The sequence below is a fragment of the Pseudoliparis swirei genome, chromosome 19, assembly GCF_029220125.1.
Source record: "Pseudoliparis swirei isolate HS2019 ecotype Mariana Trench chromosome 19, NWPU_hadal_v1, whole genome shotgun sequence".
NCBI lineage: Eukaryota > Metazoa > Chordata > Actinopteri > Perciformes > Liparidae > Pseudoliparis > Pseudoliparis swirei.
This window is the reverse complement of record NC_079406.1, coordinates 21,701,357-21,728,992: the sequence shown is the minus strand read 5'-3', so window position 1 is coordinate 21,728,992 and position 27,636 is coordinate 21,701,357. Positions and strand designations below refer to the sequence as shown.

The window sequence follows — 27,636 nt, the reverse complement described above, 5'->3', positions numbered from 1 at the left end:
CTTTAAAACCGCAAAGCAAATGAAACCCTGAAAGGGAATGGTGTAAAGTGTTGTTGGCCCTGCAACTTTTAGATGTTATATTCAGGTGAAACTGAATTGTCAAACATTGTGATTCAGTTTGACATGTACCTGTGTGTACATGCACTGTTTGTGCACTTCAAGACAAGTACATTATAATGCAGTTGGGTGTTGGAAGTACATTATACATATTATAATACACATATTTATTGCAGTCAAAATGCATTTCCAGATCGATTTAAGCAAGTATACAGTTTGTGAGAGAGAAATAGGTTAATTAGATATTTTATATTTTAAGTTATACATATGTGTATCAATTTGTACAAATATCAAATACAGTATCAGGACAGAAATAAATAAAGACGAGAATAGAAAGTATAAGATCAGAAGTAAATAACCTAAAATAAGAATAGAATACAAAAATCCAAATCACACAAGAGCATTTGCAGACAAAACTGCAAGGTAAAGGAACACCAGCAGATTATATATTGATAGGCCACAGATGCATTGATTTACGTATCATGCGTGGTCGAGGTGGAGCTTTTCATTGCTTGATAGCCTATACTGTTTATTTGCTCATCGTATGGCAATGCATCGTTAATAAGCTGATCATAATGTGTTTTGTGTAAATATAAAAAGTTTTCAAAAAAGTAGTGGTGTCAAAAGGGAGACACTATTTACATATTCCAGAAGTATAACGTGTAGCAGCAGAGATACGGTACACTTTCAAGTGAAGTACTGCAAAAATGTAGGAAGAGCAGTATTTTAAAACTGTAGGAATAGCAGTACTTTATAAAATAGTTTCTTTAAAACAATCTGAGACCAATTTTTGCTGCGCATGTTTTTATACTCACATTCTGACCTGTTGCCACGGCAACGGCCAGCGTCACACAAAGGACGCAACCACGCCGCCGGTGAAATGGGTTTCCGGTTCTGAACGTTTCCTGTGAGTGCGAAGGGATTCGCGGCGATACTGACACTATTTGTAAACTGAGAGTGGCCTCCGGTTTGTTGTCCGGTCCCTGCTTCCTCTCGCTTAATCCGGGAAGGGAACTCGGCAGCCGTGTGTGTGTCTGAGTGGATCAAGCTGAGCTGAGCGGCGGTGTTATGTGAGTAGAGTCAAAATGGCGTCCGCTGCTTGCCCACTGCTCACCGCTTGTTTCATCCATCTGTGATTATCCTGACAACTACATCCAGCCAACCCACGACTTTCTTTCTTTCTTTCTTTCTTTCTGGTGGTTTCGGGTTTTGTTCTGCTCTGATACAGTCGAAGCGTCATGTCGGACTCGGAGGAGGACAGCCAGGACAGGCAGCTTAAAATTGTCGTGCTTGGAGACGGTGCGTGTGGAAAGGTGAGCCCAACACACGATGTGGGCACACACAGACACACAGACACACGCGCACAACGCTCTTAGGCTCTTAGGTTGCGAATTCATTAAACAGACGATTGAAGTCCAGCTGCTGTTTACGCATCAAGTTGCACATCCTGACGCTGCGCCGTCTCCCCCGGTCACCATGGCGACCGACGCTAATGTAGCTGAGCTAGCTCAAAGCTAACAACATCCGAAGCTAACGGACATAATGTGACATGCTTAGATCCCACTTTGAGTTCTTCCTTACGCCACACTGTCGTGTTGTAGAACTGAAAACGTGAACAACAACACACAGCATACGCTGTATTCATCGTTACGATGTGAAATAAAATGAAATGCCAAACATCAACTCAAATGCTCTGACTTCACGAGTCACGAATTAAGAGCAAGACATTATAATTATACTAGATATGATAGTAAAACGAGAAGACAACGTCAGTTTGTGTATTTGTGCTCCTTAGACAATTGTCCACTATGTAAATACTGTCTACATGTTAGTGCAATGTTAAATACATTTGATAGTAAATGTTTCTTTTAGTACTAGAAGTGTATCAGTCAACAGTTCAACATCCATAAATTACTGAATTCATGAAACACTATATTTGTGTTCAATAAACATTTGCCTCAGCAATATACTTTGTCTTAAACAGTTATACATTAGTGTGGGAAACCTTAATAATGTAACAGTTGTTAATCGTGCAAGAGATAGGCAAAGAGAAGTTGGCAGTATTTTATTGGATCATATTGTAAAAAAATAAGGAATAATTATACAGCCTTTTGAGAAAATGGTCAGTTAACAATTACAGATTATTCTAAGTGTGTTAGTCATACATACAACATAGATGGAACTAATTGTGTGAAGGACTTTCCGTGTTTTTGACCTTGTAATTCAACAGGTTGGTTGGTTATTTCAGCTGTAACCTACAGGAGGAGACATCCAGACTCAAGAAATGAGATTGTAAGGGACAAAGAGTCTATATGGGGATGGAGGTTGATACAATTTCAGCTGAAAAGTTGCAGCTCACTTCGTATGGATACTAAAAGTGGCCCGCAAACCTGCTATTATATTAGTTTTATTTTCTACGTTTATTGTCGTTAACTTTTCTTTATATACGATAAAGGAATGTAACAGTTAGTTCATGAAATAGCAAATCTTTGGTAAACCATATTACTTCTAACTCTACATTGTTGTGATGGTTTAATTACAAAGAGGCTGGCATTAAACACAACATAATGAGTTTTTCTGAGGTTGCCCATTTATACTGATCCCACGTTGGTGGACTGATTACTAATAGTGGAGATTACTGAATAGAAAAAAATACGTAAGCGGGAGATAATGGACATGAAGGAATGGTTTCTAAAATTACATTGTGGATGAAACATAACAACTTAAGCAACCTAGTATTAATCGCACATTAATGGCTGCATGCGAAAGTAAAGATACATGTTAGATATACAAGTCATGCAGTGCAAAAACTGCTCTCAGGCAAAATACAAATATACACATTTCTTTCAAAATTTCTCCTGTAAAAAAAAGAAAAGAAAAGAAGTTCACTCCTGTTTTACAAAGTTGATGGACACGTGTGGTTCTGATTCTGTTTCAAAGACGGCATTATAAGTTTAAGTCTGGCACGAATCCTAAACCTATTAAGTCTGCTCAGTCTTTAATCCACGTTGCGTGCGCTATTGAACATAGTTGTAGGTTACGTGGTGCTGTGTTTTACTGTAACTGAGAACATGGGCTTACACTTTAAAGATATTATATTGTTGTTATTCTGTTCTTTAAAAAAAAACTAGTTAATTTAATTGAGCCCAACTAAATTCACTGACTATTGATTAAACAGACATATAGGTAAATGTGGAGTAAGATGCATTGCATCAATGGAAATGTTTCCTTTTTAAGTTTGTTGTAATACAATGTGTTTATAAATTTTTTGGAATAGTTGGATGATTCATAGTTTCCTAAATTTGTCGTACTTTTTATTGATGCAGCTACTGCCCGGTGAACCTGAATTAAAACACTGCATTGCACAGTATTATACATCGTATGTGAGTTTCTTGCTGTTGCAGCTGGTGGTTGTTTTCCATCAGTTATACCTCTTTCCTCCTGGCTAAGGACCCTCGTATGCATTTGGCTCCAGAGTGAGGCTCCCTTTAAGAAAATTATGCACATCCTGCACATCCCATATGAGAAATGTTTCCGTTTTCTCAATTGGTAGAATAATATAAAAAATGATCATGTCTGAGGACATAGTTTAATGAATGTCTGAACTGTAAACAAATGTAGCCTTTCGTCAGTGTATTGTCCCCTTCTCTTCTAAATCTACGCAAGCTTTAGGACACTGTTCCCTTTCAGAAGGACCCGGCTGTATCATTCAGTATGTTGATATCGTAAATATGTAGATTAAAAAGGCCTAATTTACATTCATGACAGTGGAGTGTTTTCCTTGTCCCACCAAGCAATCATTTGCAGAACAGTAAGGAGGTTGTCATGGCAATTCATCTACGGTTCTTCTTCAGTGCATCTCGACATGAATATATGGCGGGGACGTCAAGTGCTTTTCAGCAACACTTCCCCTTTCGTAACTAATCTCAGTTTCCCTCTGGGAGAAAGAAAATGAATGGAGCAGTAATGGTGAGACGCAATGAGAAAAATGAATGTTCTCATTCTGGAGAGTAGACATTTTCTTTTCTTTGGTGGGGCGGGGGGAGGGCAGAGAACACACACAACTCAGTTCCCAGTAGATACACTACATTAATAACCCTCCTCCCACTGCTGCCAGGTGTCAGCTCGTCAGTGTCTGAATGACTTACCTGCTTGTCTGTTTTGGGCAGAAAACGGCAGCCCTGCCCCCCATTTTGAGTAGGCACCACTGACTGACATCTTGAATGCTGTTTCCCCCCTTATTAATGTCAATTTGCTGAGCAAATTGCAATTGGATCAGTTTTTCTTGGACAGCAGTTTCGGTGGTATTTTTGCTTGTGGTTGGTTGTCCATTCAGAAATACAGGGAGATGTGGGAAGGCTTGTCCACCTGAGCACGATGTTTTTTAAAATATTGAGTATCTCATTCAGCCAGGCTCGTAAGGTGCTGGGTCCAATTCACACACAGATCTGTTTTTTAACCGGAGTTAGAGTCCACTGTGTTCTTCTGAATATTTGCTCTCTGAAAAAGGACGCAGGTCGTCTACATCAATCCATGCGGCTTCCTCGAAATGCTATTTACAGTCAAAGGCTTCCTCAGAATACCAACATTTACATCCGTCTCAACTGTTTAAGCAGAATTAAGAGCCAGTTTTGATGCAATGCTGCAAAAATGCACCGCATTTCTCAGCTGAGTTGCATCACATAGACATAGTCAGCTTGCCATCTTTTTTCCCCTACTCTGCCAGTTTCTTGTTTCAGGAAAATTCTCCCATTTCCCGGCATTGGTATCATTGGTGACCCGGTGCTGTTCTCTGTTGGAGTGTCAGGATTACGCCAGCTTTCACTTTCGCTGGTTAGTTCCAATTGTACGTTGGAAAAAAAGGACGTTGTCGAGGGACGAGAGCCAAGCTACTGGAATGCCAAGACAAATGGCCGACTAGGCCAACGGCAGCATGTGGAATACATTTTTGCTGTCCAAGCTTGTTATTCCTGTGTTGTCAGTGATTGTTTGGGCTACTTAAATGGACAATTTTCTCCTTGTTGCGTCAGTCACCTTGAGTAATTTTACAGTCACTTTTGATCCTGTGACATCTCCCCAGGCTGAAATTTAACAAGTCTGTAGGTTAGTGAACTTTTAGTTGAATAAAACCTACTTCTGCATCTCCAATTAAATAATAATCAAAAAATCACTGGTTAAGGATACGATTACACATTTAATAGTGTCAATTAAAATATTTCATTTGAAAGTCCAAGCTTGGATAAACATTAAGGTGGCATTCATATAAAAAAAATCAGGACCTAAATAAAGAAAAATAGATTCTCATTTACTTGAGGAAGATTTGGGTAAACCCTGAAAATGCCTTTCCTACTTATTGGATTGTGTCTCCCCTGGAGTAATTTAAAAGAAGTCCAGTCTTATTTGAAACATTATTTGTCAAAACCTAAACTTTCTGAGCCTGAATTGAGGTAGATAAGGACATCGGCTCAAGTGAAAGCTGAGTGGATTGAAATAAAGAATTTACTTTTAAATCCTCTAACCCTCAGCGAGCGGCAAGTACCACATTAAAATGCATTTGCTGCCACATGAACACTCAGGGAATCCCGTTGCTTCACTTCTCTGTTGTGTTTATGTAAGCACACTGCTCTAAAGATAGCTAATAGACATTCAGCACTTCATTTTTTTCCAATCCTCATCCATCAAAATGAATTTAACTTGGCATGTCAAGCCTGCGCGATGAATTCCCAGGGATTTCAGGAGAGCCCCATACGATTCCCCCCCCTCCTCAAACACAACAGTGACAGTGATGGAGGTTTTATAATTTGTGGCAATTATTAGGTCTGCAGTCTGTAGACATGACATACTCCGTCCGACACCTGTTTTTGTAATTCCCGTTGATTTTCACCGTCACAACCGTGGCTGAGTAGTGAGCCGGCGGGGAGGAGGGAGACGGTTACATCAGCACACCTTTCAGTCAATCACAGCGTTTTTAAATGAACGTCCTACAGGTCATACGTCGGGTCACCGAAAGAATTATGGCTCCACTCTATCGTGGATATGTTGCGGTATGATAAGTTATACCCTTGTAGTTTTTGTAATATTAAATGGAATATTGTAAAAAGCTTTCTTTGGCATTTCGTCAGTGTAAATGAAATGAAACTTGTTGTACTTCTGCTCACCACCGAAATATTACCTTTTCAGGAAGTTCTTTAATAAACTGTATATTTTCTCTGGACAGAGTTTTGCAGCATCTTGCATTTTGTCCTGAGCCATGCTGCAGTTTTTTACGTCACACATATGTGTAAATATTGCGTATTATGCACTCAATCAAAGGTTTCTACTTTATCCGTAAAGCTTTTTATTTTTAAAACACTTATCTGCTTTAAATGACATATTTTAAATGACATATTTTCAGTGTCTCTCACTTTGTCTCTCCGTTTCAGACGTCTCTCGCCACCCGCTTTGCACAGGAGGCCTTCGGGAAGCAGTACAAACAAACCATCGGTCTGGATTTCTTTCTGAAGAGAATAAGCCTTCCAGGTGAGACACCTTCATAATCTTTTGTGAGCGCTCGCTTGTTTAGAGACTCAGCGCGGACACGCGTGTTGCACAAGCACGGCAAAGCAGACTTAACTCAATAAAATACTTAGGATAAGTATTTGGCAAGATTGCAGTTGGACTGACTTGAATGTTGTAAGGGTTGTTTGTTATGATGTAATATTAACATTACGGTCTGTGTCTACTTTACATTATCCATGTAAAACAGATCCAACATATGAATTTAAAGTCTAACATAAGAGGCCTGTTCACTCATTTTCTTGCCCCACCATTTGCAGGCGGAGTTTGTTCTTCAGGGTAACTCAGGAGCTGAATGTGTCTTTTCTGGTAGCTCCTCATTGTCGAGTGTCTGCCACTTCTCAGGCTTATTCACTCTGAAAGCTCTTCTCTCCAGAGCAAACAGCACACTTTTTTAGACTCCACAGGGCCAATGGACAGCTTCTGTCCAACTGGGCGAGCCTGGCTCATAATTCTGTGGGCACCGTACAGAGTAAATACATTAACATTTTATATCCATATCGCCGATCCCCACGTTCAACTGATCTTTGTCCTGCACCACATAAAACATTCATTTTCTTGTTTGTTTATGTTAAACCCTCAGAAATAAAGCCGCACTCTGTATCCCCCTTAGATCTGTAAAATATCTGTTTATTGACTGATGCTATATTTAGACGAAAGCGCTCCATTTTTACTTCCTACCATGTGAAATAGGGATTTTCACAATTTAAACGGTATTTCTAAAACTCCGCCAAGGCCTAAGCTCCAGAAAGTTGCAAAGTGGCTCCATTCTTTCATTACTAATAAAACAACATGAAGCGAGGGCAAATTAAGTGCTAAAAGTAAAAGTTATGCTGATTTGTGAGTTGGCTGAAGGATTCTATTTGGATTTTGTGTCAGTTTCAGCTTATGAGACTTAGGAGAAGTAAACCCCCAGAAATGCTGTGGTGCAGTCGGGATGAAAAGAGCCAACCATAAGCACAGGCTGGGCTCAAAACCTCTTAATGCGAACTCGGACAAATGCTGTTAATCGGTTCACTTCTCTTTCCAGTCAATTTATTTCCTGAAATAATCCCTGTACTGTAAGATTTGTTTAAACATAGTGTGCATGTGTGTCTGTATCACTGGGGCAGCAACAACACCGGGTCCAACACCGGAGATGTTAAATGGCCCATTTTCTGGGGAATTGGGTGTTGATGAGCTGATGAAGAGGAGGGTGTTTCTGCGAGCTGGGTGGTCCCAAACTTCGTTAGGACCCCCACCCTGCCTTGTATTGGGGAGGTTGTGCGGCTCTGCGGGTCTCTATGGGGCTGTAAGGGTCTTGCAGCAGGGGGAGAGTAGCCTATAGGCAGCGTTGGCCCCGCTCACCATGAAGGCCCAGCTTGTCAAACTTAATGTACATTTTTCCAATGCGGGGAGAGGTGAGGCGATGCCGACTGGCACACAACAGCCTCCTCTGTGTGTGCTTTTTATAACAATACCTCTTCCAGATGTCTCTGCCAAACCAATGAGGTACAGGCGGTGAAGGGAATTGACGAGAGGTGAAGTTTACTTGATAAATTCTCAAACCTTCTGACGCTGCTTTGTCTGCGTCCACTTCTAGGCATATGAAAAAGGAAACCTTTAATATGCCCTTTCCACCCCCCCCCCCCCTTTATGACCTTAATGGTTTAAATTTCATCTCTAGGACTCACTATCGTAATAAAGAAAAATGTCAGAGCTGTTGAGTCAGCGTGAATCTTTGAAACATAAATAAAGCTAGTGTCCCGGCATGGTGGATGGCTGGGGAAGGCTCTTTCTAACACCAAGGGAGCGTTATTCATTGCACTCCTCGATGTAGCTTTACATTGACACTGTATAGTCTAGATGTAGTGACTGTGAACCTCAGCGTTTCCTTCCCTCGCTTTAAAAAGGGGACTCATGAAGGGGTAGAGTCGCCCAGCCGTGTCCACAGTGTACGCTCTGCTCCCCATCGCCGCTCCAGCCCAGCGCCGAGCCCTCATCACACCAACATAAATGCCTCGCTGTCTGGTCCTCTCTTCTCCTCTTACTTTATTTTTTTATTTTTTAGACATGTCTTTTTTTTTTTTTTTTTTCAACCACCCCTTTAATTTTCCACAGGAAGAAAATATTTATTTGGATTTGGTTTTTGTGCCCGTCTTTCTCTCCCTCGCTCTCATTCACTCGTTCTTTCTGTTTCCACAGGCACAAGGACAGGAGTCTTCTTTTCCTCCCATTTGGTGTTTAATTATTGCTATTTTCCTTAACAGCACATAATTCTCCTCACTTCCCCAACTTGGCAGGATATGGCACCAAGCAAACGGCTCTCCTCAGGCTAAAATGTAGTCACATTCTTTTCTTACAGGGTATTGAGCATGTTTAAATTATAGTGTAGGGGTACCTTTTCATCCCCTTCAATATCTGGGCTGAATATATTGGATGCGAGTTGTGGGGTAACCTGCCAGGCAAGAGCGCTAAGCATAAAAGATTAATTTCTGATTTATTGTTTCCGTTATGTATATCAACAACGTGGACTTTTATTAGAGAAATCCCCCAAAATACAGCTCTTTTCATAATCTCGTCAGAAATGACGAGTCAGCTGTAATGTTATTGTGAAGCAGACACCATGATTTGTACTCTGTAGAAACATCTCTGCACAAGTTAAATGTCCGGTCTGTTTCTGTCTCTTTTCTCTTCTGTAGGCAACTTGAATGTGACCTTGCAGGTGTGGGACATTGGAGGCCAAACGCTAGGCGGGAAAATGCTGGATAAATATGTATACGGAGCTCATGTAGGTGACACGCACGCACACGCACACATACACACACCTTTCTCGACTGTTTTCTGAACTTACGTATTTTATTCCTGCTCCATGAAGCAAAAAGACAAACTGTCTTTGACGCCAATATTTTCAGGAAATGTGTACATTTACAAATCAACATTTACAAATCAACCGCTGTAGATGATTGTGACAAAGTTACAGGGAGCAGAGGAAGAATTAGTCTCTCATCTCGGTGACTCTGCTCAGACTTATTATTACAACCCGGGCAGCTTCTTTCAGAGCCGGCCACTCCCTCTGTCGACGAATCATAATGAGTCATTTTGATTCATAGTGATCATAAACGGTCGATTCGGAGTGAACAAAGATCAATACTACAACTATTCAAAAAACTACATTCCTATAAATGTATCCATTTATTGCTGCCAAATTTCTTATTTTATTTTTTGGTATTCAAACGGAGATTTGCAAAGTAATGCCAAATATGTGGTCGTACTCAGCTCATACACAAAGGAGTGTAGGAAAACTAGGCTCCTGACTGATCTATTCGCTCTAATTTAACGCTTGTCTTGTGGGAAACTGAACAATGTGTTGGTTAAAATGACAGCCGAGCTCTGTGCGTACTAGTTCTACATGTGTCGGCAACACCAGCGTCCACAGGCCGCCGTGTAGACGGGTGCTCTGTCACCTCCAGGCTGTCTCTTGTTTGAAGAGACCTACTTAATTACCATGTTTTGGGAATTTGTCACTATATACCAGCTAAATGGTGCAAGCATACTTCTATCATGTGTGTCTCTAGAAGACTGGCATCAATTTCAGATTATTTTCAGTGCTGTGAATCTACTTGGCTGTAAAATAGTAAAAGCGACATGTTTTTTTTGCTTTGAATTGTGCCTAAATATTGAGCACTGTATATCAATGTCACCAACAAACTCCTTTGACTGTCTCTTTCCTTCACGAGCAAAATGTTACGTTACGACACTTTGCTGAGTTTCTCGTGTGGAACCTCCACACCTATTGTTCAGCACTGTGCGTCCTGTAATCAATCACGGCTGTTCGGAGAGACTCGCAGTAATTGTCAGAGGCCTGAGCTGTCGTCGCCGACCTTGTGTGTTGTGACAGCGCGTGTCCGCCGAACAAAAAGCAACAGACGTGTTGCATCACGCAGTAAAGAGACCATTACCTCGGCGTACCTTTAATTTCCAGCCCCAGACATTTTAAGCAGTGATAGCAGACTGCGTGATCGTTTGTCTTGATTTACGCCAACAGCTCTTGTATCTCTGTTTACTCTTTGATTAATTTATGTCTATGTAAACAGCTCCCTGTGGCCTCAGTGTTTGCTCAAACATGGCTCTGGTGTTGTTGCACGCGTGTTTCCGCAGAGAATACAGTGTTGAGGATTACATGGGGTGGAGGGGAACGTCTTTAGGCAGACAGCCTTCATTCATTAGCTCAGACAGCAGATAACCAAACCTCACCTCTATTCTGAACTGCATTCTTACAAAACTATGTTCTGGTAGTGAACAAACCACATACAGGAATGTCTTTACCTAGATCATAACAATAATACTCAACCTACCTCAGATTATGTGTGTTTCCCCTTAAGCCCGTCCCCTATTCTAGGAAGAGATGCAGTGCCACCTACTGTTCTCTTGCTTCCTCAATATTATTTAACTCAAAATGAATGAGTATGAGGAATTAAGCTGTGCACTCGCATCCAGGAAATGGAAAGGTGAGCCACTCTAATCAACGTCTGAGGACTGTGTTGTTCTTGTTTGTTTTTCCAATGCAGGGGGTCCTCCTGGTTTACGATATCACCAACTACCAGAGCTTTGAGAATCTGGAGGATTGGTTCAGCCTGGTGAAGAAAGCCAACGAGGAAGCTGATATCCAGCCGGTTTTCTCTCTAGTTGGGAATAAAAGTGAGAAACACACAAACGCTTGTTTTTCAGCACAAAAAGAGCACTGCAGTACTTAGCTGTGTAGTCAATCAAGTTTGGAAATTGCTATATTTTCAACAACAGGCTCTCTGATATTCATTAGAATATCAGAGAGTTTTTCTCGATCCATTTCACCCTGACCCATTTTTTTCGTTTCGCGTGTTTGTGTGTGGAGGAGTGAGTGTCCGATGGCAGCAGACGTGTTTGTTAGAGCACCAGATACCTGATCGGTGTGATAAGCCACTTGATAAGAGAGTGAGGTTTTGGAGCGATGGGAATGCTGATGTTTGTGAACTCTGGGGAGTGACTGACAATGATTTAAGATCCCCGGGCCAACGGACCTAGGGCACCGCTTATCTGAGCCCCACCTTTCCCTCCAGTCAGTACCCATCTGCCCCCCCCCCCCCCCCCCAGCTCGAGCTCCCGTCCTGAGTCGTTGGTTAAGGAAAGGAACTCGATGTTAACCAGACGGTCTCCTCCTATCAGCCTGCGCCCATCCACCCACCTCCAAAATAAAGAGTAATAATGATGACTCTTTTTAAACATCCCCTTGACAGATGTGGAGTCATGGCTGCCGCCGTGTTATTGTAAAGTGAGGCGTCAGCGTGTGTGTGTGTAATGGTGACTGTCCACCTTCCCGAGCGATGATGAACGGTCAACAGAGTGGTGCCTGCACACAGGAAGCTCTCGCTAATGTTACTCAACGGGGACCATAGGTCACGTTTTAATTCGCCCGTCTCGAGCAGATTCTCTTGTCTTCACGTCCGTCGCATCTCCTAATGCCCCGGCTTTAACGGTGGGCGCCTCTGTATTTAGGCTAGGTTTTGGGTGTATGGGTGAGTGTGTGTACTGTAATATTTAAGTAGTGTTCATCCCGCTGTCAGGCTCCTCACCCCCACACTCGCAGTCCTTCTCCCCCTAATGGCTCGATTGCTGAGAATGGCCCATGTGTGTTTTTTCTGTTCCTACAGGCTGAAAAAAAGAAAAAGAAAATCCCACACAGATTGCCCCGTGAGGAGCAATCAATTACCTTGTGAGACTTTATGAATCCCTGAACTCTCGCATGGACCCTTTTTTTTTCAGAGAGCTTGAAGAGAGTCTCGCTATCTAGCTTGAAAGGTCCACACCTACATTTTTGGATCATTTCTTTTGTCTGCCCAGCTTTTCTTTTTGCGGAACAACTTTGAACCTTTTTTAAGTACCGTCGCATTTTCTCCAACATGAATTCTTGGCACACATAAAAAATACGCTGAACATATGAATATACAGCATTCTGTCGGGAGCAGAGTTTAGATTTCTCATAAATGGTTCCCATGATGTTGGACTGAGTGAGGCAACATGTTTGTGACAACCAAAATAGAAGTACAGACATAACAAGGAGCTTATAAAAACACAGATTTATGTCTCTGTGAGGGCGTGTCTTCGGGGAGATTTTTAGTGATACACTTAAGGTGAAAACTGGCTCTAGAAGTCATGTGTGCTTACTAGTACTTACTTTAGAGCAGCTCAAACCTGTTACGTAATGTATGTAATTATATCATTTTAAGTGTTCTTAAAAATAAATTTAAAAAAAAGTCAACATGGAGGCTACAATCAAATGTGACTCTGTAAGGCTTATTAACCGTTACATGTGCTACCGTATACATCCAGTTTAAATTTCCTGAATTATACCTTGTGCCTGCCTTCTAGTTTAATTTGAACACTGTCTTCTTTACCGAGCGTACGGTAAATGAGCCTATGGACCAGACTGGTTCGTTAATGATGCTGTCCCTCCTCTCCTCAGCCTGGCCTGACTGCCCTCCTGTGCCATGTCACTGCCGGGGGAACAGCCTTTCCTTTCTTCAGCTTAGCATGGCCGGCCGGGGTTAAGTGTGCTTGTTAAGCGCCGGTACGCTGCACCCCCGTGCCCTCTGCGCGCTGCCCGGAGCCTTGTGTTAAATAATGGCACCGCTTGTAACAATTCAGAGAGGAAGCCAATGAAATGGTTTATTGAGGGCACACGTATGCGCACGCAATTATTTATGCAAGTGCACGCACACGCACGCGCACATACACTCGCAGGGAAACAAGCACTGCCGTAAAGTGACACTCTTGTGGAGTCAGTGAGAACACACGGGTGATGGAAGAATGCTAAGCTCTTGGTCTGTCTAAACACACTAGAACTGTTTATTAGAGCGCAGCCCAGTGTAACACCGTATGGTACACAGGAACCTCTCAAGAGACGCGTTGGCTTGTTGCGCAGTCATCTACTCCGCCACTCGAGTGTTTCATTTTTCGTAAACTAATAACTGCCGTGTGTTTTGAGTGGACTCCAAACTCTTTGCTTAACAACTGCTACGTTTGGACCAATCAGATTGTCTGATATGAAATACATGGCCCTGTTAGCAGTCCTGATCCATATTTTGCATCTTTGTGTGTGTTGTAATGTCCTTATATTATCACTGAATGGAACCATGAGCATTTTAACATGGCCTATGCTACTGCTCAATATTAGTGCACATATTTCTTTGTGGACATTAAGTCTACGTCGTTTATCAAACTAATTTGTTTTTATTAAGTGGGGATCGCAGGACCCCTGCTCGCTCCCCACCCATCACCCTTCCCATTGCTAGCTCTCTCTCCCTCAGGAACTCCAGAGCATTCATCATGGGGTTGTACAGCCCTTATTTGGGTGACTTAAATGGGTTCAGTTCTCTTAACCCCTCCTCATCACTCATGGCTTTTTGCTTAGAGGTTCTAACACTGTTCACTGCCGATCCACTCAGGCCTGCCATGGGAAGCGTTCCCTTCTGCAGGGAGATAAGGTTCCCGCATGAAGAGAATTTGTTCTTGTATTTGTCCACTCATTTATGTCTTACCTGTCTTTCTCTTCCACTTGTTTATTCAGTTTCTTTCTCCCTATCTTGGGCCATCTCTCAAACACACTTGCACATTCATTTTCATCCTTGTGCAAACATGAACTCTTTCAATCACACACTTAGACCTACTCTTAACGCTTATCTCTCACATGTGTAGACTAACACTTCTGCTGTAGCTGCCTTTGCTTACAGTAATGTCTTTTCATTGGCTCCAGGTCTCTGTTGTGTTAAACAACATGCGTGTTTGCTTTCCGCACGCTATGGCAGATCTCACCGCATACCGTTACACGTCACACTTCACTCTCCCCAGTTTTCCACCCAGCCACGTGAAAGGTAAAGTGAAACATGGGTCTCCCCTAACTCTGGATTCTCGTGAAGCATGTCCTTGCCACCAACATTGTTGGTCTTGAGTTGTTTGCCATCTTGGCAGGGCCTCGGCTGGAGTTAGAGCCTTCCCCCTCGCCGGCGCTCTCCCCCCCGTCACCTCCCGGCCCCTGTAAAGCTGCCACAGGTCCTGTCTGTTCAGTGCAGGCCTGCACATTTCTTAATAGAGAGATGCTCAGAAGTCCAGGAGTGCAGAGGAGCTCAATGCACTTCTGTTTTTGGTTTCGCTCAAAAATGTTTTTCCTGGCTCAACCCACTCGTACTTAGGTCCTCTTACAACAAACTAAAAGGTCCTAATTGCCCCCAAGGGAAAGGTTCAGCCACAATAGACATGTGGTGGGACAAAAGCCCAGTGCTCTTACTGCACCCTCACCCCTCCCCAGATAGAGAGGATGAACACGTCAGCAGTGTCTGTTTTGCACTGTGGGTAGCGCGACCACAGGTTAGACACTGTAAAACATTATATATACAATATATAGACCCAGTAAGGCATGGCGTATGGTTCAGTAAATATCTGGAATGTTTACAGTTTACACCAAGGCCAGTGTTTCCTGTTTCTCTTCACATTTCATCAAAGGTAAAGGGTCAGAACAGACATGTGTATCAAATTGTCTCGGTAACCAAACTGACTGTAGCCTGCCGTCTCTCTGTCGGTCTGGACAAGATGGGAAATAGAGATTCAGGTTACCAGGATACGGAGGGATGAATGAAGAATTACAGCTGTATTACTCGGTGTAAACCCATCAAATGAAGATGCTGAGATTTGTGTCCAGCAGTGATCGCGAGCTTCTTTAAACCTACTCGGGTGGTTGATAGGTGGTCTTTCCCACACACAGCAATGCAATGAGTATCAATCGTATGCTTCTCGCTAAATGAACTAAAAGCTAAGAATTAATTGTAACAACTGTTTGACCCAGCTCTGGTCCCGAAAACTCATCTTTCTTGATTCTCATGCCTGTCGAAACATGGAAAGTCCTCATTCATTTTAGCCATCCATAAAGCAAATATTGTTGCACATGCAGTAGATGATCAGTCTTTGCATACCTTCTTGTGTGGTAAGTCACGGGCCATTTGAGTTGCACAGCTTAGCCACCTGACCCGAGTGCAGCCTGGAACCCTCATCATGCTCAGGCTTTACTTTATTTCTCTGCTTCACAACATTGATATGGAGGAATTCCTGGAAGGGGCCTTGCTGACACAGGGTTGGGTAAATAAGCGATTGATCTGGATCCACAGGCATATCTTATAAATCTGTGAAATATCAAAACAGTTTCCCCCCCCTTCTACTTTTTTTTACTGGAATATTATATCACTGTCTTTGGACCCCTCCCCTGATTTCCGTTTTTTTACCTTGTTTGAAGTTTGCTCAGGCGGTCGTGAGCAGAACACACTTTCCATGTCGCAGTTCACTGCTTGTGGCTTGAAGTTGAATTTGTAGGCCAGTCCAACGCATCACTGCTCCGAGGAAGACTTTATAATTATGAATAGACACACAGTGATGCGATGTGTACAATTACGAAGGCTCCCCCGTGCTCCGTATAATTATTATAGCTCATAGTTATGTTGCCGGCTCACAGAGGCATGTATTATTGCTCGCCCATAAAAGTCCACTTAGTTTAACAGCGACAGGAGAGCTCGGAGAACATGGCCAGTGAAACTTAGGGCAGCGTCTTGTGTGGTCAGCTCAGAGCTGGGCCTTTTGTTCGCTTTTCACGAGTCCTGGGAGCCCGTTAACCCAGGCAGCGAGGTCCTCGGCCCCATGTTTTACTGTAGCAGTGACAGCCCGGCACTCCAGCTCTCTCTCTGCCTGTGGAGCTACTGCTGGACACACTCTGTTTTACATTCCCTGACCGAAGAGGACGACCACATTGTTTTACTAGCCGCTGTGGAGTATCTGATTATGTTTTAAAGTGTGGATGCGTGTGTGTGCGCGTGTATGTGTGCGTCTGCACGTTGTTTCATGAAGAACGATCAAATGACAAGATGAGCTGTGATCAATGAGCTGTCGACAGAACACTTCTGACCTAGTGGAAAGCGAGTCCCCCGACGGTCCCGGCCCGTTTCAGGCCACCGGGGCAGGGGCGCCGCAGCACAAAGAGCGTTCTGTCTCTGTCAGGAGTCCCACGAGGACCTCTGCACGGGCCCCGCTCACCTCCACAACACCAGGCTACTAACAGCACTTCATCTGTCTGTCCTCACCCAGAAAAGTCATGATAACATTATTAGCTTACCGTAAAGCCCCAATATGCTGATATTCATCTCTAATTATTCCACCACGATATGAATTATTACAGATCTAGTTATAACATATAAAAGTGATTCATAGCAGTATAGGATATGCTACAGATTGACAACATATTATGGTAATGTCCCGATGCAGGAATTATAATTTTATCATTTATGATTTCCTCAATTGTAAGAATCTGTTAAAGCCAAATGTTATATTTAAATCAGTTTCAGGTCCTTGTTCTAGTCCTCAGAAAATAAACATTGCCTATATTGTAAACATAATCTACACTGTTCAGATAAAATGAAATGTGTAAAAGTCACTTGACTTCTGACTGACTGCATAATGTCTTCGGAGTAACGATAACACTACTTCTCCTGTGACACTATGATACTTTATGACTATGAAAGAAAACTATAAACTAGCCAGCACTTTTTTTTTTTGAGGAGAAAAGTAGTTATTGTTTACATTTACATGATGGTGTGCGTGTTTAATACAAGTACAGACTTATCATGCCCTTCATATTTCAAAACAGTCTTTATGAGCTTGTCATGTAAACCAGTTGGACCCAAGGATTTAAATGCTTTAAATAAATTCCACTTGTCATTTTTTTTTTACGAGCCACTTGTTGTGGAAGTTAAATCAATGTCTAATTAAATCAGACATCACCCAGAAGGATTCATTATACTTTTATTGACTTTTTAATGTAGTAAAGGCTTTCCCGTATCTTGTACCTAAACATTTAGGGGTAAATAAAATGTCACATGGAATTAACCTTCCCAGTTTTCTATCAGACGTTATGGGAACATTATTCGGCTGCTTTTTCAGACTTCTGCATTTTACTATTAACTCAGGATAAAGTGTCTACGTGTTCGCTGGCTTTTTTTGTTAGACAACTTACTCACCACAGAGATAACTAGAACGGACACTCGGTAGAGCGCATACCTTTGCATATCACAAGATTGGGCATTGAATTATGAACATTTTGGCATTAGTTGCATGCCAATTGGATACAAATTGACCGTGCTATGGTAAAAAGAAGATTTCGACCTTTCCATGACCTTGACCTTTGACCCGATCAATCCCAAAATCTAATCAAATGGTCCCGGGATAATAACCAATCATCCCACCAAATTTCATGCGATTCAAGAAGATTTTGACCTTTTCATGACCTTGACCTTTGACCCAATCGATCCAAAATCTAATCAAATGGTCCCCGGATAATAACCAATCATCCCACCAAATTTCATGCGATTCAAGAAGATTTTGACCTTTTCATGACCTTGACCTTTGACCCGATCAATCCCAAAATCTAATCAAATGGTCCCCAGATAATAACCAATCATCCCACCAAATTGCATGCGATTCGGCTTAAAACTTTTTTGTTATGTGAGGAACACGCATACAAATATATAAATAAAGAAATAAATACACGGCGATCAAAACATAACCTTCCGCATTTTCAATGCTAAGGTAATGATGTTGTGTTCCCCAGCATTTTTGACTGAATGCTTCACAACAATGTCAGTGACTTAAACCTTGCTTGTGGAGTTTGTGAGCTTTGTTTTGACTTATGCGTCATTGTATTGTTTGTATATTGTTCTTTACCATCACGAGGATGAACATAAATTCAGCTCGGGGGCAATGCGAGGGCTGTGTTAACGCAGGTAAAGAGTTGTTGCCTTAAGAGGGAGCAGTGCACTAATAAAATAGTTAACAAACTAAATATACTATATTTTAAAAACACTGTCAATGCAGAATAGTTGTATTCATAATCCAGCCGTCAAGACACATTAATGCAATAACTTCTTGCTGAGATTATATTGGGAACAGATAATGTGAGGACTGGAATAATCTACGCACATCCATAAGTATTAAAGGAGTTATTTACTGAGCCATTGGATATAAAATAGTCTTGAAAACAGCCAGAGATATACACGCATTGTTAGACACGGTTCTTATGGTATTTTAATTTGAAGCTGAAGCAACAGAGGCAAACAAAGCCCAATTCAAAGCCTGTGATTTGCATCGGGAGTTGGATCTGGTTTGATAATTCTTGCCTTCACTGTACAGTCTGGATCGTTTTCTGATTGTCATCGAGGGGAAACGGAGGAAACCCCTCTTAACAGGGTCTTAAAGACACAGGCTGAGGAAATGTTGGAAGCTATAGCTTCTCCCCTGGGGTTGATTAGGCTCAACCCTGTAACTTTCACTTAATGTGATATGACCCATCAGGGCCCTAAGTCTCTGACAACACACACACACGCACACATTCCACCCTCAGTCCTCATACATTTGCTGTTTAAAATGAGGCTGTCGGCAATTAACTGTGTTATGTCAAACTTACTCTGTGGCTGTTGCTCGCTGGGTAAACTGTTCCAATTGGTCCCCAGCAGCTGACTTGGTAGAACAGTAAGTAGGTGTCTCTGTTATCACAGCGTGGTTTTAAAAAGCCCACTGAGGATCACACAGTGCTGCGTAGGATTTCACGCTGGTTAGCCAACATGGAGCGATTAGCTTATTGTTTTGCACTGTATGTTGGTGAACTGTAAGGCAGAAATCCATCCTTGAGTTCTCACATCTTCCAGATTTGGTCTGTTACTGAGTCAATCACAATATCAATGCAAGAAATGCAATGCCCTATACAAGTAACCTTTTTGTTCTGGTGTGAATTTTCCCAATTCAATGTATTTTGTGTAACTTGTTAAAGAAGAAATACAACAAATCTTGAGATGGAAACTTCATTAATTAAGCCAGCAGCTTAAGGTAGCCAATGTTAGGTAATGTCAGCAGCATTATAACATTATATAACTAGAACGGGCACTCGGTAGAGCGCATACCTTCGCATATCACAAGATTGGGCATTGAATTATGAACATTTTGGCATTAGTTGCATGCCAATTGGATACAAATTGACCGCGCTATGGTAAAAAGAAGATGTTGACCTTGTCCTGACCTTGACCTTTGACCCGATTGATCCCAAAATCTAATCAAATGGTCCCCGGATAATAACCAATCATCCCACCAAATTTCATGCAATTCGGTTTACTACTTTTTGTGTTATGCGAGTAACACGCATACAAATAAATAAATAAATACACGGCGATCAAAACATAACCTTCCGCATTTTCAATGCGAAGGTAACAAAACACATAACTGGGACACTTCAAAAACCTGATCACAGCCAGGATACTCATGCACATGTAAAACACTTATAAGCCTGGTTTCCATTAAATTGTCAAGTGAATTTTAAAGGTGCCTGATCTGAGATTGGGAGTAATGCGGTTGCCTCTCAACGACTCTCGACATGTTGATGGCGAGCGGCGACGGCGCTGTGAGCTTTGAATCGGCTCCAGTGGAGTTTTGACAGAAGTTGACACTATCGACTTCATAAGGCTGTAAACGGAGAGGAAGAAGTGAAGGTTGTGAACTGCCTCGGCCTTCTAACCCATGTACCATAGAAACATGGAGACATCTTCAGGGATTTGTTTCAATTGGCCTGACGGAAGAAACAGTTGTTTGGTCATGGGAGGTAATTGTTGGCAGAATTTATTCAACACAGACAAAAAAACTTTAATATAAATGTGACGCTTCCCTACAGCTTTTCTAATGCAATACTTCAAAAAGTGCATATAATTCATGAATGTAAACATGGCAGTAGACTCACTTTAAATCACTTAGTCAAACATTTTTAATTGACTGTTAATGGTTTTTCAGTTACTAAATGTCATTGCCAGTAAGTACACGTTTCCTTTTTTATTATTTAAAGCATGCTCTGGGCAGATCCATCCACCCAAAATCCAACCTGGTCACAGATTTCAAGCTTTTAGTGACTCCCTCTAAGGGCTGGTTTTAGGATAATCCGGTTTGCCAGTGAGCAGATTCTTTCCATGAAGGAGCTAAAATGACCCCACAGACACTAACTTGCGGAAAGAAACATCCATATCTTCTCCTCATTTGGTTTTGTTCTCATTTCTGCAATAGGTCACCACAATAACAAACCTGTTATTTACGGTAAAAGCCTAATTCATCCGCCAGATATTAATCTCTAACTGTTGTCTTGTAATTCCCCGCAACGACAGGCAGACCTTTTAAATAAACACCAATGGTGACCAGAGCGAGGGAGGGCCATCGCTCTTGGCGAGTGATGATCCCTTCCACTATCTCTATGCGCTCGGAGGCCTAAACAGTTTATTTCATTTTTGCAGTCACTTCCTAGGGATTGTTACGCTGATGTACAGTTTGACAGAAACGGAGGGAAACCAGATCATCGCAGGAAGATTGTTTTGACCTGATAAGTAGAAATGGGTACATTAGGGAGACAAATGGAGCAAAACACTAAAACTTTGGGATTAGTCTTGTGTTCATTCTACACAGACAGATGCCACATGCTGAAAAATAATCTTTCGTGGGAGAATGTGGGTGAATTAGTGTGTGAGTAAAAGTAGCCATGTAGGGCAACGTACAATTAGGACTGTCTTGTTATGCATATTGGTGGACTTGTACATTTCAATATGTTGACAAAGAAATCTCACCACAAGGTCCATTCAGTAGATGTTCTGGGTCTTTCTTTCATATCATCTGATCTTTAACGTTTTCCCAGTTGTCCTGGGATTGTAGTTTACGTTTTCTGAGCTCCTCGTGTTTAGACGAAAAAGGAAATCCGAACATCTACAAATTCCAAGACAACGGGGAAAAGCGTAATGTGCTTGTTAACATCGACGCCAAACATCAGCGGACTCATTTCCATGCTCTTCGACCGACAGCTCAAATACTTCAACTGATAGCTCAACCGCTGTCACTGCTTACATTGAAGCTGGCCATTATTTAAACAGCGCACACTTAAACTATCAGGGGCGCAACTCGTGTAATCAAATAAATTAAGTGAAAATAAAATGCTGTCATTGTTTACACTTCAGTTGACGTGTCAACTAAATGTCTTACTCTTCTGAACATTCAACTGCGTTCAGTGCTTACACTTTAATTTAAATTTCTAATGCTTTTTAGCGTTGAATTTGACCTTTTCTTATTGGTTGGCCTTCTCCGTCCCCCCTCCCCCCGATGCACACATCCACAGGCAGGATTCAGAAACCTCCCTCTCTTGTGCACACTTTTTTACTTACAGTAACCTGCCTTCCTCAGCTCCTGAGCCACTCTGTACATGTAGACTAATCTGACTGTGACACATGATTGATAACCTTTCCCAAGTGTGCAGGATCCAAAGGATTAGCAGTGTTTACTTCTAGTAGCATGCAGGGTACCTCCGCTGTTAATGACTGAAATAAATAACCTGCTGACGCCTATGAGACAGCGATGTTTATGGACAGGCCGAGACGTGACAGTCTGCCCGGGACCCTGAGTAGTGGAAAACAGTGTCTTCCCTTACACAGAAAGGTTTGTGTTTATAAGTCGCTTATGATGAAGGTAATATTCGTTTTAGTCGCAAATGATTCGTGCAAAATGTATTTGATTCGTCGCTGTGGATTGGCCTTTAACTGTTTTGGGTCATATGACTTATTTAGATATTATTAATACAGGATTAGAGCACTGTTTACATTTCTTCCTCGCTGTGTTATCTGTCTCTCTCTTTCTGGCTTTAAACCCCCCCCCCTCCCCCCAAAACACACAAACACACACACACACACACACACACACACACACACACACACACACACACACACACACACACACACACACACACACTCTAAGGGGCATGAGAACGGGGAAATCCTTGACAACTTCAATGAAACCTCACACAAAGAGCAAAACTCGGGGGGGGGACGAGAGAAATGCAACACCGTACAGTAGCCTGACCTCCTCCAGCTACCATAGACATGTACGCACCAGATACCGGGCGTGGCCGCCTTTCCGCACAAAGCCAGAAATAAAGGCCGAAGCTATTGCTTTCAGTGGGGTGGGGGGACCCCGGTGACCTTCTTAATCGACCCCAGCCCGACCCCATAGCGAGGAAGGAGAGAAGCAATGCACGCGGTATCACTGCACAGGAGTCGAATGCACATCACAAGAGCTAAAGAGGAGGGCGCTGTCATTGTGTGCTCACAGTAAATCAGCATGGTCGTGACGGTCCCAGTTGTGGGGCCTGTGTGCCCACCTGAAAGGCCGGCACACTCGTATGTCAAACTGCTTTCTCCCTCCATGCTCTCACTGCGAGTGTAGCCTGGAGACTACGCATTGTATCGTAAACATTTCACCACAGCTGGGCTGGTTTGTCTGTTTCGGGTCAAATGGAGGTTCATGGCTTCGGGGTCCGACTGTACTCGGCTTACACTGAGGAATGTGTCATCAAGCTGTAGTACCAGCTGGTGATGCTCGGTGCTACTGAATGGATCATTTTCACAACTCAACCCCCCCGAAATCACTCCCCTCCATAAATTAAAAAATAAAGCTAGCGGCCGCGTTTGAAAGCAACATAACAATTGAATTATGCTTTATTTTCACGTGTCTATTCTTTTACACTCGGCAGATCCCCCTCCATCTTAACTCGAGTGTAAACAGTTATCTTTTCTGTTTATGTTCAGATACGTGACAGTTAACCCTGCGAGAGTGCTGTGTAACCATCCTATAAATCTATATTTTCTCACACGTCGCGCTGCGTTTCGTCCACAGTCGACATGGAGCACATGAGGACAGTGAAGGCTGACAAACACCAGCGTTTCTGCCAAGAGAACAGCCTCGTCAGTCAGTTTGTATCGGCCAAGACGGGGGACTCGGTTCGTACCAGCTGATTCAATATGTCACGAAGAATGGGATGGACAGAGTGACTTTAATTACACTTACTTTGTCCTATTTCTCTTGTTTTCTCTTTCTCAGGTGTACCTTTGTTTCCAGAGAGTGGCTGCTGAGATTCTTGGTGTAAAGCTAAACAAAGCCGAAATAGAGCAGTCCCAGGTGAGCCATCATGCCACCAAGGTCTTTCTCTCAAGTGCCACCATCTGTGCAGCGGATTTTAAGCCACATTTGAAATGTTTCTTTTGCTCCTAACTTGGGCAGAACATTTACATTTCCTTGATTGAAAGTAGCTGCTTATTTTAAGGGGTTCCTCTCTCCTAACATTATGTGTTATGTTATGCCTGAACTTAAGGGAGGTCACAGTGAGTGTGTTAGGTCAACGGAGGTCACCCCACACTGTAAAGGACCATTTGTTGTGTAAACACGAGTTTGTTACGTCTGCCTCCTGTGATGATCTACCTGCCACTGACACTGGCCATCTGTAAATAGACCCACGTTGACCACATTAACGCGTGAAGTCGGAGGTTAAAGGTACGCCGCTTTAAGGTTGAGGAGGTTAGGATTGTCTGTGATTTATTTGGTTTATCTCCCACCGTTTTGGGCTGAAACATGGTCTCCGCTTGCCAGCCAGACCAATGTGCCCAATGGTGGCAGCTGTAGGATTTACAAGGTCACCTCCCCCAGAAACATTAATCCTGGGTCTGATATGACTGGCTGGAGCCACACTGGCTGGGTAGTGGTTGATGAGCCTGGGGGCTACAGAGAGGTCAGGACCCCCAGAGAAGGGAGAGCATGTAAGGGACAGATTGGCCAAATTCTCAAGACCCTCTCCCATCACCAACACGGCCGCTGACGAACTGAAAATGACCATCGACTAATGGAGCTGTCTGTCTAGTTTCTTCTTCCTCCCCTCCCTTGATAGCTCTGTCAATAAAGCAAAGTGCTTTAATCCATGCTAATCAAGCTGGGTGAGTGGCTGCACCCAATATCCTCTTCATGGGAAAAGGCTCGTTGACAGAAGTGTGTCAAGTGTCGTGTAGATTTTAATGTAGATATAGATATAAACCTGATGCGTGGCCACAGCTCGTAGCAGAATAAGGAAGAACAAATAATCTTTTGTGCTTTAGCTGTTAAGACTAAGTGTATAATCCCTACATATGTGTACCAAGTGGTTAGAAAGCCGTATTTAATTGTCATGATTGTGCGAGAGACTCAATTACTTTTTTATCATCAATAATATATTTGCGTTAACAGTAGTTTGATAAATAAAGGATGTTTTAGAAATCTCAAACCTTAGCTTACCAGTCTGGTTTTAAATCAGGATAACTCATTTAAAACGTACTCGATGTCTGCTGGTTTTGTCATTATTGTTTATTCTGACAACAATTTGATAAATCAGTGCTTTGGAATTTAAAATGTCAGAAACAAAGAAAACTAAAATGCTCATCACAAATTCCCCAAATATTCAGTTCAAAATTATGCGAAACAGATCCATGTAGCAATGTCCTCCAGTTTGGAAGCTGAAACTCAAGAATGTTTGGTATTCTACAAATAACTTTATTTCAGTCTCAGTATTGACTAAGACATTCATTGTTTTGGTTCCATCTGAAACCTCACTGTTTTCAGATTCATAAAAAGACAATTTAATATAACGTTGTAGATGTGAAGGAATGACGCACTGGGTTTGTGTCGTGGATATCGAGATGAGACTCGGAGCAGGTCGTGGCTCCGGGTCTCGCCGTGGGGCCCACGAAGCCTCATTATCAGCTGTCAGCTTCAGAGAGCTGAACATGAAGGTCACGACCTCTGACAGTATTGTGTCTGCTCGGCAGCCCTCTCCGTCATGGTCCTGTGTCTGTTGGATCAGATAGCGAAGCCACGGATCACTCATTGACTGCGACACCAGGCTTCGGCAGCTCGTTAATCAGACAGCCAACCAGGGCCTGCTATTCAGCCATGTGGTCTGTTATTCGCTGGTAATGCAGCCAGCAGCACCGTTAAGATCAAATGTAAGATAGTTTAAACTTGAAGGCCCAAACTTGTGTATCACGAGAATTCAACAGCTGCAATGTAAAGCGCTCGTTGTAGAGATTTCCACAGAATATTTCTAAACATCTCACGTTGGTCAGCAAATTTGGTGAAGTGTCTGGAAGACCGGGAGGAATAAATTCTGTCGATATAAAATTAGACTCTACCAATGAGGAGTTTTTTGATGATTAAAAGGGTGAAAAAGGAAAGTCTGATTTACAGTTTCTTCATGGTCTGTAACATATATAAAATGTGAACAGTTTACTTGAGTGACAAATGTGATCAACCCGTGAATAGATTAGTGGATTGATGAAAAATTAAAGCAACATTTTTGGCAAATCTTGTAATCTTTTAAATATATCAAGCAAAAATGCATGTGTGTGTCTTTATCTGATAATTGGACATGGTTGAACATTGGGCTTTGGGAAATTGACACTGATTTCCTTCTATTTATTGACTAGATTATTAATTTAAAATAAATGACTAATTATGTTACAGCCCTTCTTTAAGTCCTTTTTTGTCTCTTGCGACTTTTGGGTTCATAGCTTAATCTTGTATTACAAATTAATTTCTGTATTTCTGGCTTCTAAATTGATTTTTCCACAATGTACACTTCTTTCTTTGTACATTGTCCCTGTTTTTAGTCTGTTTCTCAAATCTTTTGTTCATTTCTCTCTCTCCATCACCCTCTTCTCATCCTCTCTTATTCATGACTACTTGGCTTTGGACTCCATTCTTCTCACTCTAATCATCCTCTGCCATGTCTTGGTCCTTGTTTTTTTCTTGTCTCTTTGCTTTCCTGACGTGTTGAACCCGCTCAGATGATTGTGAAGGCTGAGCTGGTGGACTACCCACAGGATGAAGGCCCAATTACACAAGAGAACAACCAGAGAAGCAAAATATGTTCCGTTCAATAGTTGGAAGTATGTCTCCACAGTTAGACGGATGTATTCCAGTATATCTGTGTTAGATCCTAGAAGCATTAACAGTTGCTTTGTAGTGGTAGAAAATATCACAGTCGAGGTAGAAGTAGTTAAACCCGTCAGACTCATAGAACTTAATCCCGCCTCCTCTGTTGTTACATCATCATCGGGTTGAAACCGTCTCAGGAATCTAAGTTATGTGTGTTTCTCTGAGTTGTTTGTTATTGTGAGTGATGAAGAGAAAAACCCTTGATGGTGATTACCGAGACGCACACATATTATGATCGGCGTCCTGAATCGCTGCATGGATTTACAAAGAAATGTTACAGGAATAGTTTTACGTTTTAGATTATATGTTTATTCGCCTCGTTTAAAAAAAAAGAAAAGTTAATCGATGCACTTCAGAGGTTTTGGCCTCTTATTTATTCAACAGACTTGAAAGTGGCATTGATATTTACCAAAATGTCTGTTCCTGAACTGTTGGTTTATGAAGTAAAAAAAAAAATGGGCAGGCTTTATTTCACTATAACAGCTAATCTCATTTATAGTATATTTGACCACTCAATAGAAGTCGTTGTTGAGCTGTAGAATACGGTGGATTTATTGTATCTGTATCCTCGGGAAGCGTTGAGAGTGTTTCTTCATTGAACAGGTATATTCTTTAACATCGAACCCTGTGGTGAGTTTACTCTCCGTCTGTGGCGTCCTCGCAGCGTTTTAATTCAATGTCTGTATCTGTCGGTGCATCATTTCAGCGTGTGGTGAAGGCGGACATCGTGAACTACAGCCAGGACACCGTGGCCAGGACCGTCAACCCCCCTCGCAGCTCCATGTGTGTGCTGCAGTGACCCCCCTCCAACACTTAAAGATGTTCAATTGCCTTCAGTCAGTATTCGTCTTTCAGGATGGTGTTCTCCGTGTTCTCCGTGTTCTCCGTGTTCTCCGTGTTCTCCGTGTGTCAGCTGTACGGATGAGATGAAGAACAGGCCGTGTGTTTTTCGAGGCCTTTGCCTGTAGTTCGGATATTTAGCAGCGATCATTTCATGGGTGGTTGACGAAAAAAAGGAAACGCGACCTCCACTTTTCTCTTTTCCAGTTCACACGCAGCTATCATTTTATTTCTGTGATTCAACTTAAATAAATACTTAAAATACTT

The 27,636-nt window shown here is 42.2% G+C and overlaps 1 protein-coding gene across 4 annotated transcripts; it reads left to right on the top strand.

The window, feature by feature from the left end:
• The first annotated feature begins 955 nt into the window (after window positions 1-955).
• On the top strand, window positions 956-27,636 carry rab28 (RAB28, member RAS oncogene family). 4 transcript variants are annotated; one of them, XM_056438688.1, is made up of 9 exons: window positions 956-1,127; window positions 1,286-1,370; window positions 6,480-6,576; window positions 9,294-9,382; window positions 11,163-11,292; window positions 23,407-23,510; window positions 23,611-23,688; window positions 26,379-26,480; window positions 27,236-27,325. In XM_056438688.1, the coding sequence occupies exons 2-8, from the start codon at window positions 1,296-1,298 to the stop codon at window positions 26,472-26,474; spliced, it is 669 nt and encodes a 222-aa protein (XP_056294663.1). In that variant the 5' UTR covers window positions 956-1,127; window positions 1,286-1,295; the 3' UTR covers window positions 26,475-26,480; window positions 27,236-27,325. The 4 variants fall into 4 exon arrangements, with proteins under 4 accessions (XP_056294663.1, XP_056294666.1, XP_056294665.1 ...); XM_056438690.1 differs by lacking the exon at window positions 26,379-26,480 and having other exon boundaries at window positions 961-1,127; window positions 27,236-27,426; XM_056438689.1 differs by lacking the exon at window positions 956-1,127 and having other exon boundaries at window positions 1,142-1,370.